The sequence below is a fragment of the Polypterus senegalus genome, chromosome 9, assembly GCF_016835505.1.
Source record: "Polypterus senegalus isolate Bchr_013 chromosome 9, ASM1683550v1, whole genome shotgun sequence".
In the NCBI taxonomy this organism is placed as follows: domain Eukaryota; kingdom Metazoa; phylum Chordata; class Cladistia; order Polypteriformes; family Polypteridae; genus Polypterus; species Polypterus senegalus.
The window spans coordinates 41,910,339-41,923,523 of record NC_053162.1 but is presented as its reverse complement, the minus strand read 5'-3'; the positions used below and the strand labels follow the sequence as shown (position 1 = coordinate 41,923,523).

The 13,185-nt window shown below is 37.0% G+C and overlaps 1 protein-coding gene across 3 annotated transcripts in view; it reads right to left on the bottom strand.

The window, feature by feature from the left end:
• bbs2 (Bardet-Biedl syndrome 2) overlaps positions 1 to 13,185 on the bottom strand; it is a 33,574-nt gene that overhangs the window by 10,107 nt on the left and 10,282 nt on the right. For all 3 annotated transcript variants that reach the window (XM_039762992.1, XM_039762991.1, XM_039762993.1), the window contains exons 9-13: positions 12,709 to 12,844; positions 10,115 to 10,254; positions 8,126 to 8,267; positions 3,684 to 3,855; positions 2,624 to 2,753 (exon numbers count right to left, since the gene is read on the bottom strand). In XM_039762992.1, the coding sequence (XP_039618926.1) occupies positions 2,624 to 2,753; positions 3,684 to 3,855; positions 8,126 to 8,267; positions 10,115 to 10,254; positions 12,709 to 12,844 (720 nt within the window). The remainder of the gene's footprint in view (positions 1 to 2,623; positions 2,754 to 3,683; positions 3,856 to 8,125; positions 8,268 to 10,114; positions 10,255 to 12,708; positions 12,845 to 13,185) is intronic.

Here is a 13,185-nt window from a genome sequence, read left to right as displayed (position 1 = left end):
AAATATATGCCATCACCCTCTGCCACCGGACTTGGTGTCAACTCAACAGCTCTCTACGCTTTAGTGGACATAAACTTTTTTTTCACATTTTTTTCTTGAATATTCTTTCTTCTGAAGTTACCCACATATACAGGAAAAACCCAAGAACACAAAATATTAGAAAAAGTATCCTCCCTAGTCAACCATAATAGAATCTGCATTTAATTGGGCAATAATGTCCCCAACTACAAGACTATTTTTCTATAGAAAAATGTAGACTTCTCATTATTGACCCTAATTAGGGGAAAATGAGAGCACCTGGAAAAAAAACTCACAGATAATAGGAGAAAATGCAAGCTCTACACAATGGCTAGCAAGGCAGAAGCATTGACCACTGCTTCACCATGTCACCTCTAGTAAACGCAGTGGTGGTGGTTAGTCCAGGTTTCCAATATGTTGTTAGTAAAGTATGTTCTTACAAAGATCCCTCTAATATAGCACAATAAAGACTCTGTGACCCTCTCACTTGCAGACAAGCAGCTTTATGCTTATGGGAGGCAAAGAAAAACTGTATGTCATTAAAACAATAAAAAATAGTGCATTTGGATTTTACCTCCATAAGCATCTGTGTTTTGATGTGGCTGTCTGTATACTGGATGCACTAAAGAAGCAGAACTCCTCACTGAATCTTGACTCTTGCAAACATATGCCATCATCCTCTCTCACAAGGATTCTACAACTTTCAAAGATTATTAGCTGCCGAAAGCCAATCAAGTCATGGGAGGCCTAAGATAGGTTTCCTACCAAGTTCAGTCAGCCATAACTGTGCATGTTTGACCACTTTAATCAGCTGTGCCTTTTGATTAAATGCTTTGCTTCACGGCTGGACACAAATTGGTACACACAAGAAAAAAAGATTGTAGCTTCTTTGGGTACACTGGCATTCATCTATTTACTTACCACTACCATTACAATGGCTGGTTATAATGAGAGGGGAAAAAAATATCACATTTGATTTATAAACATGGGGAAAAAAAAATCCAGTGCAACAGTACATGTTTACCAAATGCAAAACAAAGGAAGCCTCATGGCGCATGATGCATCAGTACAGAGCAAGGTCCACTCCTCACCTTAAAGGATAAGTTTGGTATTTTTCAGTCAGATTTGTTTCTTCATAGTCATGGAATATGGCCGGCACGGTGGTGCAATGGGTAGCGCAGTGGGTAGTGCTGCTGCCTCACAGTTAGGAGACCCGGGTTCGCTTCCCGTGTGGAGTTTGCATGTTCTCCCCGTGGGTTTCCTCCGGTTTCCTCCCACAGTTCAAAGACATGCAGGTTAGGTGCATTGGTGATTCTAAATTGTCCCTAGCGTGTGCGTGGGTGTGTGTGCGCCCTGTGGTGGCCTGGAGCCCTGCCCGGGGTTCGTTTCCTGCCTTGTGCCCTGTGTTGGCTGGGATTGGCTCCAGCAGACCCCATGACCCTGTAGCTAGGATATAGGGGGATGGATAAAGGATGGATGGATAGTATGGGTGTCATTTATAATATCGTCAGGGGTGGGTGCTGTTCATTGTGAATTTCTTGGTGTTTTGTTTTATTATTATTTGATAATTAGTTAATTCTACTTTAATTGAATCTCGTTAATCTTGTTACTCCAGTTTCCTCCCACAGTCCAAAGACATGCAGGTTAGGTGCATTGGTGTTCCAAAATTGTCCCAAGTGTGGGTGTGCGTGCCCTGCGGTGGGCTGGCGCCCTGCCCGGGGTTTGTTTCCTGCCTTGCGCCCTGTGTTGGCTGGGTTGGCTACAGCAGACCCCCATGACCCTGTAGTTAGGATATAGCGGGTTAGATAATGGATGGATGGATAGTCATGGAATACATTGATTTGCCAAATAAAATTGTGTTCTAAAGTGAAACACCTACTATATAATAAAATGCTAGTGTGGGTGTCCAATCCCACAGAGCAATCCGATTGGTCAGTTTGGCTTTGGTCAGACTGGTCGGTTTCACTTCGGTTGCTCAGTCAAAAGTGAATGAGAGAGGAAACACTGGGCAAGACAGGTTGACACACAGAAGGATATTGACGAACAGTGTAGCAGGAATACTGAGAGATGCCTTCAAACAGAGGAAGCATTCACAAGAATATGAATCTTGCTTTTCACAGTAGATAATGGGGACCCATCTACCATAGCCAAAACATGAACAGGAGCCGAGCAATATGCTTTCATACAGCACAGTCTGCGAGGCATTCTTTATGGGAATGCAATCCACAGAGGGAGCACCGGCCAAGAGATGTTGAGACACAGGATACTGCAGAAAAGTGTAGGACAAACACTGTGGATACCGTAAAGCATGAGATATCAAATATTTTTTTAAATTTATTCTAATTGCGTAGCTAGTTTTTTCTTTTTATAAATATAAAAATTTACCTAGACTGTCCTTGAATTTTAAAATGGAGGTGAATTGTCCATGGTCCAAATATGAAAACAAAAGCTTAAAGCTTCACTTTAGAACACAGTTTAATGTGGCAAAATATAATATATCTTGACGGAAAAGAAATAAAATGAACTTATCCTTTACGTGCCACTTTACTAATTCACTTTAAAAATACAGATTTCACAACACAAAAACGATGAAGTTACCACTCACCCTTTGAACACGTTCATTGATTAAAAACATGACTTTACTCTTTGGTACAGATAGAGATTTATCAGTACATAAAGCATACATCGAGAACCGAGGTAGTTGTCTGGTCAACTCAAATACATGAAACTGAGTACTGAAGAGAAAGAAAATATGAGTTAGATGACAGGAATGATGCAACGAAGACAACTCAGACCAATTTAAAAAGTACCGCAAACAAGGAAAATCATAATAAGACTTCATCTAATGACAGTAGTGACAGCACCATGGGTTCCCTGATACGGTTTAACGCAGTAGAAATGCCTTCATTTCACACATTCATTAAAAACACTTACTGTAGATATAGACAGGACAGTAATACTCATTACTCTCTAGTTCAAGGCCATTCTTTTTACGATGCCAAACAGTGCATTAAAACCTCACACTCTAGAAATTCTCAAACTGAAAAGAACTCAAGTTTGTGTACCTGTATAGATATTCCAAACAAATTGTGTGAAGTACACAATGTACCGGCCCAATCTGTTGCCCCCTAAAGTTTATTTCACAAAAGAGAACTAACAAGAGAAGCTGTTAGTAATCGATTAACAAACCCAAGAACATGGAAACACAGAACAAACAACTAAGAACAAAAATGTTCTTTTTCACAGTAATGTTCCCTAAAAGTCAAGAAATATCAGTGGTTTTGAAAGAAAATGACAGGTAAGTACACTGGTCTTTATTATCTGTAGAGCCTCAGTACAGACAAGAGTGAATTCGATACTAACTGTATATTAGTGAGAGAAATAAAAGGTCTCAGAGACATTTAATCTAAAATGTGACACCCACATTGTCTCCTCGGGTACCCCAAAATTTAGAATAACAAAGAGGGTGAAGGAAAGCGAAAAAATACATAGGAACTATTCAACAGCAGAATCTGCTTTCAATAAGAAGAGTCAAATAAATTTTATTCAAAAATTGGCTTTAAAGCCAAACTGTTTTGGTTTAAGAAATGCATTTGATTTTGCTATTTTAGAAATACAACAAGTAAAACACTTTATCAAAATATATTTTCAAAATGGCAACACACCTGTTTTTGCCTCCAATAAAGGCTTTAATATGCAAATCAACAGGAATATCTTTAGGTGGAATGATGGGGACACGAATGCAGCCTGACAGATTCTGGACACTAGGGTGCACGACGTGGCTTTCTCCTTCAAAAATCCCCTCCGCAAAAATGAGAACAGCACGAATAATAGTATCTGCATAGGTTAAAAAAATAAAATAAAAAATTGACACATACTTCTGATTTGCAGAAACTCATTCAATTTTTTACTTAACATGTATACATATTCTTTACCATAATACTTCTCAAAAAATCTAACACATTTAACAACATATTTACATTCCAAACACTATTATCATATATCTTACAAAGGTTATTTTGTTGGGTTTTATTTTTTGGTATTTGGGGACACTGTATTAATCCCAGAGGGGAAATTATCTTATCACATGACCTTTGGGATGATCCATTTACAACTTTTAGATAAATTTTACATTAATTAAACTTTTACAAATAATCCTATTTAAAATGTGAATGCTATGAGAATCCTAATATATCGCTTATTCTTACATGGATTACATGCACCTGAAAAATTGAGAATTGTCTTTGTAAAAAGTGCTGTGTTTGATATTCTGGTCATGGTTTATCTTATAACCTTATCTATACTACAAAGCATTTTGGGAAGCAAACATGTAGCATCCAGAAGCAATCTCTAAACTAATTACCCTAAAAACATTACAGTTATTACCCAGTGACCTGACCTCTCACAAATAGCAGGGACACATTGGGACATTTGGACTGCTTTTATTCCAGCTTAGGAATTCAGCAAAGATAAATCCCGTTTTTTTCCCTTGCTAAAATTAACATTAAAAGACAAGATTAAATCAGTATTATTTATAACCCATGGCATTTGATCATTTATACCGTGTTTATAAGCAACTACCTACCAATTTAAATGCTCTATCTATCCATTTTTAGAGTTCTTTTTCTCCAGTAAAGGACAACTGGCATTAATGGGTTCAAAACCGGAATGAGGGAATGCCTGGACAATGTGGAATACAATAATACATTAACATCAGGCCAATTCATAACGATGATTGAACTTGATAGCATGTGTCTGGATGTTTGCAAACATCCTGTGTTATCTGAAGAAACCCAGGCAAACACATCGAGAGCCAGGACTTAAAATGGGTTCAACACTACCTGCTGCACCACCATTAGTGCCCTAATATGTTAATTGTAAAATTTCAATTTGACTAATTTCTTGCTGGAAGCATATTTCCAAATTCATGTTTTTGAGTCATATTTCTTTATAAGTACAAAAAATGTGTACAGGGTGCCTTCCTTTTCTCAAACGATTTACTAACCAATTTTATGTTATGACTATTAGCTTTACTTTACACACAAAATTAAAGATGCTGCACAGCTCTGTTGGAGTCATGGAGGACCGTTTTGCCTTGAAGGCACTGCCATTCCGCTCTATTGCTCATGTAAAGTCATTTAGCTTTACTGACATACTCTGCATTGTAGCAACAAATATAATCACGGGCAGCTTTAAGCTTCCATTTGTTTGTCTCTTTCACCCTAATATTCTAACCCTTGTTGCAAACCAACTGTTTTCAAATAAGCTGCTAACTAACAGATTTTGTTTGTTTCCAGATAGTTTTACCAAGGTTTTAAGAATATACTTCAACAACCAGCAGATGTCAGCTCATAAAATGAATACTCATTTGACATGTAGTTTGCAGAACGCCTTTCCATGTACTCCCAGCAAACTCTAGGTCGAATGATTGGAAACTGAGCACAAGCATCAATATACTCAGAAATTAAATGTTCGTGTGATTTCATCCATCAATACCAGTTTTGCTTTTCATGTGTTCCGATATCATGGGATGATACCAGCCCAGGTAGCAGCTTCCACATTATTCAGAGCTGTAACTTTTGTCGATAAAATGTGAGTTACAACCCAAGTACTCCTATGAGAATATCTCCTTAATAATGACGATAAATTACAGTTCTTTTTTTATGTGGAAGTCAAATGGAACAGAGCCAGTCTCCAAGTTTTCCTGTAGTATGTTAAAGTCAAATTAGCGGAGCTGCTAGATTATCCCTAATTAGAGATATGGAGTAGGGGATGCAGACAGCAAAGTGTTGGTGTAATTGTATGTGAGGTTTAAGATGCAAGTAGGACTTGCTGCAAAACGTCAATGTGGCTAAAAAAATAGATCTTCTATATTACAGGTCCTATAAGAACACTACTGCAGTGTTTAGAATATTTCCCAGTCTGCTTTTCAATGTGGCAAAAGAGATTTGTTCAGAAGAATGGAATAAATATTAACTTGTTCACGGCACAGTGGAGGAGACAGATATCATATATATATATAAAATTACACCTCCATCTAGGCAAAAATAAAATATCCAACTTGTAAACATGTCCTTGTACTTCCCTGGCCAATGTTTACATGTGCTTATAATAATACCCCCTTTTTGCTGATGCTTATAGAAATTCAGGTCATCATATGGCTTCAGCTGTTGGCCAGACTCCCTTTCATGATGAAGAGACAAAAGTTAGAAAACTACATGTCTGGTGTTATTAACAAGTATCAGCCGCTGTTTTAGGAGCACAATGATCCAGTACAGAGAGGGCACAGGCAATAAGTGTTATTCCCAATTTTACACAATCTTGTCTAAAATGAATTAACTTACATTGAGAATTATTGCAATCTGCAGAAAACCATATACTGTACAGATTTCTAATTAATATATTCTGCTCTACAATCCAGTCACAACTCACCAGCATCGCACTCCCCACTGCTGTGTTTGAAGACACAGGGCCACAATGCAACAACTCAACCCAAAACAGAATATTTTGTTTTGTAAAAGGGACACTTTGTGTTACTAAGCTGTGTTATTATTTATACACATACACACACACACACACACACACACACACACACACACACACACACACACACACTTGTACATTGTAGAATGTGCACAAAGAATGTTTAGAAATATAGAGGCAACAAATGAAAATGATATTGACAGTTCAGTTATATATTCTTGTTTGTTATCTTCTCCCATCTTTCTTCCTGCTAATCATTTTACTTTTGTTAACAGTTATTGGTTTCACAGTAGTAATCCTTCAAAATGACTGAACATGCAAGTACTTCCCTATAAACATCCAGAAAATAAAATTCAGACAAAAATATGCTTTCTTTTACAGTCTATTGATCAACAATAAAATAATCTGATACAGCAGCTGTGGGCAAATCTAGTCATTTCATTTTTACACAGGTTCCTCCAGCAACATCTGAAGTGTCCTTTTTGGCACAATGGTCTGCACAAATATATTTCTTCTCGACATCTAATTTCCCAGCTCCGTCAGTGGGGCCCTGATTTGTGTTCTCCCCAAGGTTATTTAAATACATTTACTCTTTGTAAAACTTTGCATTCCTCTATCTATGTACTGCTTGCCTTATTTTCATCCTTAGCATGCCTGGTCAGCACACATCAGAAATGTCTGGAGTGCCAGCCCCTGACCTGCCAATGTGTCATCTAATTGTTGAGTCAATTAACAATATTATGAGATAAAGACGTATTTGAGCAAAATTCTGTTCAGTAATTTTCTTTCAAATCTAAAAATACTGACATAGCCTTCTAATCAGTTTGCATTAAAAACAGTTTACTCATTATGTATGCTATGAGTAGCAAATACAACTTCCAAGGTGGAAGCAGACTAAAAAGATTTCTTAACTATGTAATCAGTGGGGAAGAAGGAAAAGCAAATCGCAATAAAAAGTAATGGAAATGGTCATTTTAATAGCTTGGTTACAGCCAGGGGTAAATCTTTCAAAATACTGCTCTCTGCTTCTCTTCTGTGTTTGAGCAAACCTAACAAACGGCATAATGATAAGAGCTGTTTTAAATTGCATTTGTTTATGCTCTTCGTTAAAGGTTACACTTGTTAACTAATCCTAAATAAAAAAAACTGTCCAAACCCAGCGTCCCGAGTTGCATTACTCCAACACACCTTAATTTAACAAAATGTTTATAGATTTGTATATTTCCTTTTTCACTTTTATAGATGTATGTTTTGTTCTGTGGTATTCTCTACTTCATTAGAACTATACCACGTATATCAATGTGCACCATACAGAGCTTGTAACTGGAAGAGCATATTTTGAGAATAAATTGTATATCACCAAAAAGAGTGAAAACCTGGCACAGTCTGAAGAGTTCTGGTATGCCAAAGGCAAACTTTAAAACAAACAAAATCAGTACAAGGGGTTCATATTCATTCATGAACTGTCCACTGCATTCTCTAGCCATTTAGGCAAACTAAACATTAAGAACCATAAATGAAACCTAGCAAAGGCCTATCTGTTCACCTAGCAATAGGTGTTAATGTTATTCTATTTTTACTGCAAGCACTTTTTGCCAAAAATAAAGAGGAAAAAAAAACAAACCATTGCAAGTTGAAATGCTTAATTCAACATTGGGGCTTTGGATTTCGGAGCCAAGGCAAACGGACAGTGCTGTCTGTAGCTGTGTGTTAGCAGGAATAATTCCAGTTTGCCCATCACTTTCACTCAACGATCCTGTTCCAACCTAAAAAAAAATTATGGATTACTATTTTGTTTTTTAGTTCACAGCATATTTTGTATTCCTCGAATTATACACGTTATATATACAACCTACATTATATATATTTTTTTATCTACCCCCCTTTTCAACTTTAACATATGCACAATATGAAGATGTTGGCCAGTGTTCAAATCATTTTATGCACTCCCTACACTGCTTAAATATGCACAATATAAGCAACAGTCACACACTAATATCATAGTGACTCAATTTGTGCAGGTGAGAGAGTGAGCAGCTTAAAATTTCAAAAATGTTACAAGAAATAAGAGCAAAACCAGGAGAATGAAATCATTTCTGTCTATGAAACAAAAATACATTTCTCATATATCCACAAAAAGGAAAGGACACAGTCAAGTATTTCTTACTTGACATAGCCTCAGTGTGAAAATGTTTTTAATTAAATTCGGGGATACCTACAGTATACAATTACAAAAATGGACTGAAGGTAAAAAACACTGCTTTAGAATAAATGCAATATTAAACAACAGCGGACCCTCTAAGTCTACTCGTGGCCAAACAAAACTAGTCTGATTATACCTGCTCATAGCAGATGAAAAGCACATTGCCATTGTATGTTTGAATTCTTAAGGCTAAAAATGCAACAGTATATTAAAAATGAAATACAAGTTAAGGATATGGAGAAGTCAAGAACTGATTTATTTCAACATTCACTTCGCAGAACTACACATTTAATGTAAATAGTAGAGCTAATCAGAAGGGGAAAGAATCAGTGTGTCAAGCAGAGAGGTGATATTGAAGGGTGTCGCCAGTTAGTCAAATAGGAAACAAAACACTTTATATTAATTAATAATATTAATTGAGGTGTGATTGCTGTATATTTGTTGAAACCCCCTCTAATAATGCTTTTGTAAATCACTGCACCAGCATCTACCCTGCTACCACTAGTAGATGGTTTTTAGTGCTTTGTGACTATTCTGTTTAGCCCTGAATTTACTGGGAATATTAATTGTTTCTTCTGTTTATAAATAATATGATTATTTCCTAGACTGCATAAATAAAATGAATGAAATTGGTTTACTATAGGCTCCTAAAAATTTATATGTAAAGATACTTAACAGGTGGATAGATGTGACGATAACACAAACCACCCTCCCATCAAGCAGAAACAGTTTACCTGACTGTGACAGAATAAAGTGGATGTACCTGAATCCCAAGAGCATTGAATTCCAGACTAACAGACTGCTGATCTGTGAAAAAAATATACTGCAGCAGCAATTTAAAAGTTCACAGCACCACTAGTGTAATTGATCCATGAAAACATTCCAGCTCTTGCTAACCATTTTTTTTTCATTTAAGCTTTACAGCAGATAATAAAACCAAGTTATTTGACATATAAAGCTAAATGTATGCTTGTCTGTTATGCAAATCCACATCATTTAACCTCTCTCTGTCAAATTGTGCACAGATTCCATTCGTACTGTGAAGACAACAGGCCATGCTCATTACAACAATTTCTCCTGTGCTTTATTAGGGAACTGACCCAGGAGGCATTCGTGGGACGTGAGGGTATGCAAAGTTGCTCCCCACGGTGGGTTTAGTCAGAGAAATTTTGGTTTAGAACCAAACGTTTTCCCCAGGGTAATTTATTTAGCAACTGCAATTGCACTTTATTACACCCCAGGCAGTGCCAGGTACCCTTGCTATTATGGATATATTTCCTCAGAATTAAAAACAAACAAAAAAAAAACACTAACAAAAAATATTTCTGATTTAAAGAGCTTATTTGGCTGTTTACAATTGCTGAGCTCACTTCCATTTTCGTACCCGTCTTCTGTGAAGTCCAATCATACCTTTGCGTTTTCATCATAGTTTTTTAGTTCAAGAAGAAGGTTTTGTTTCTTCTGACTCAGCTCTCTGAGAAGGTCTTGTTCAACACTGGCATCCAAAAGATTTCCCTTCATTTCTTTGCTAGCAGGTAAATATCCACGTACTGAATAAGGAGAAGAAGCAGTATTTTAAAATCTGTACCAAGGAAATGTAACTTTAAAGTTAAAAGATCAATGAAAGCAAATATTAATACAACTAATAAAAGTGTATTGAAATAATGAGAAAAGGGCCTTTTAGCAAGCGTGACAGACTTCAGGAAAATTATCAGCCAAGGCATTTTGCCCAGTACACGATTCTTCTATTAGAAGTCTATTTCCATGCCCTATTTTAAGTTACTGCACATACAATCGCTCTGAGGTCTAGGCTCTATCAAAGCGTGTTCATTTGTTCATGTTTTTCTTTTATGTGTTATTGTTTTATTATGCTTCAGTGTATTTCTAAAACAGATGGAGTTCTTGCTAGTAAGTATATTGCAGAGTCTATAAAACTACACCTGAAATTACCCTTGGTAATCTATTGTGTCAGATTTGGAAAGACTCTGTACAAGTTTTACATTCAAAACAAATAACTGCATCTACAGGGAGTGCAGAATTATTAGGCAAGTTGTATTTTTGAGGATTAATTTTAATATGGAACAAACACAGTGCTATCAGTCAATCCAAAATGTTAATAAACCTGAAACCTGAATGTTTCACAACGGAAATGTGAGTGTGAACATCATCAGGGGAATACATATGTGCGCACAATTATTAGGCAACTATTAGTGTGCAGATTTATTATGCAACTAAAGCAAAAATGAAAATTTTCCCATCTCACTTGTTTATTTTCATCTGTTATAGTGAGAATAATAAACAAACACCTCAAAATTTACAAATAAACATCTCTGACATTTCAAAAAAAATAAATCAATCAATCAATGACCAATATAGCCACCCTTCTTTCCAATAACAGTCATAAGCCTTTCCATTCATGGAGTCTGTCAGTTTCTTGATCTGTTGACGATCAGCTTTTTGTGGAGCAGTGACTACAGCCTCCCAGACACTCTTCAGAGAGGTGTATTGTTTTTCTCCCCGTAAATCTAGCGTTTAAGAAGTGCCCACAAGTTCTCGATAGGGTTTAGGTCAGATGAGGAAGGGGGGCCATGTCATTATTCCTTCATCTTTAAGGCCTTTACTGGATGGCCACGCAGTGGAGAACTTCGATGCAAGTGATGGAGCATTGGCCTGCATAAAAATCATGGTGTTTTTCCTGTATCACTGTTTGAAGAAAGTGTCTTCGAAAAACTGGCAGTAGGTTTGGGAGTTGATTTTGAGTTCATCTTCAATGCAAAAGGTCCAACTAGCTCATCTTTAAAAATACCAGCTCATACCAGTACCCCACCTCCACGTTGGAGTGGAGCTCTGTGCCCATTACTGATCCACAGGTCCATCCATCTGGTCCATCAAGAGTCACTCTCATCTCATCGGTCCATAAAACCTTTGAAAAAAATCTGTCTTCAGATATTTCTTGGCCCAGTTTTGACGTTTCAACTTATGTTTCTTGTTCAGTGGTGGTTGGGTTTCAGCCCTCCTTACCTTGGCCATGTCTTTGAGCACTGAACACCTTGTACTTCTGGGCACTCCAGGTAGGTTGCAGCTCTGGAATATGAAAGTACTGGAGGATAATGGGTTCCTGGTAGCTTCACGTTTGATTCTTCTCAAATTTTTGGCAGCTAATTTGCGTCTTTTGTTCTCAACACGTTTCTTGCGACCCTGTTGACTATTTGCAACAAAATGTTTGATGGTTCTGTGATCACACACCAATATCTTAGCAATTCCAAAAGTGCTGCATCCCTCTGAAAGACTTTTTACAATTTTTGACTTTTCAGAGTCAGTTAAATCTCTTTTTTGGCCCATTTTGCCTGAGGAAAACTAGCTGCCTAATAATTCTGCACACCTTGATATAGGGTGTTGATCTCCTTAGGCCACACCCTCCCTCATTACACAAATACACATCACCTGACGTGCTTAAATCCAATAAGCATTCAAGTTAATACAGCTTGGAGTTGGAATATACGCATTAAAATGATGATATGGTCAAAATACTCACTTGCCTAATAATTCTGCACTCCCTGTAGACTGGCATTTTGAATAAATACAGTAGACCACCAAGATCCAGCTTAGTTTTGTGTACAACTACTACAGTATTTACATTTAACTTATAAAGAAAGTTCCAGATGCTTGCAGTGTTTAATTAATAAAGAAGGTATAAAAAAAAAACATATGATGGCAAGAGAGCCATCATGTGAATCGTTTGGGTCATTTTCCTTATGAAGACTGTATCTTCTCTTCGCATTTCTGCAATGCCAATCAACACAATATCAAGAACTTGCACTGTCCCCATATGTGAATGAATGAGGGCGCATGACTCTCTAATGATGGGTTGTCACTTCAAGATGCAAATCGACCTTGCAGCATTTGCTTCAGTGATACTAAATGAGATAAAGGAGCTGGAAAATAAATGAATGCAGTACCTACAATAATTTAGGAAAATAAAACTAATACAACAGTGTTCTAACCTTCCCCTTCAACAGAAGTGCAGATGAGCTGACTCTGGCCATCCATCCTATAATCCCCTTCTACTATTCCAGCTACAGAGGAAGCAAAATTATCCTTAAAGATCACTTCTCCAGTACGGTCACTGCGAGCATCAATCTGAAATAAGAGAACAGGATATAGCAACAGGAATAAAAGCAGAGTTTATTGATTGCTCTACCCTGTGCCAATCAGTCCATTACTTAAGTAAAGGGCAACACAAGAGCATTATGAAGCTTGGCAAGATGTCAAATTTAAAAATAAAACTATTGGCTCTAATCACATCTAAAGTGCACATTTTAACCAGGCTACTAGGGAGCAACTTATCCAACCTCTGAAAATTTTACAACCTACTTAAAATTTGTCAATTAAAGATGTGTGTATTGAGTTAAGGGGTTCAGCCTTGGACTCCCAAGAGCTAAGAGCAACTTAGATAATTTAATTGCATGTAAAATAATCTG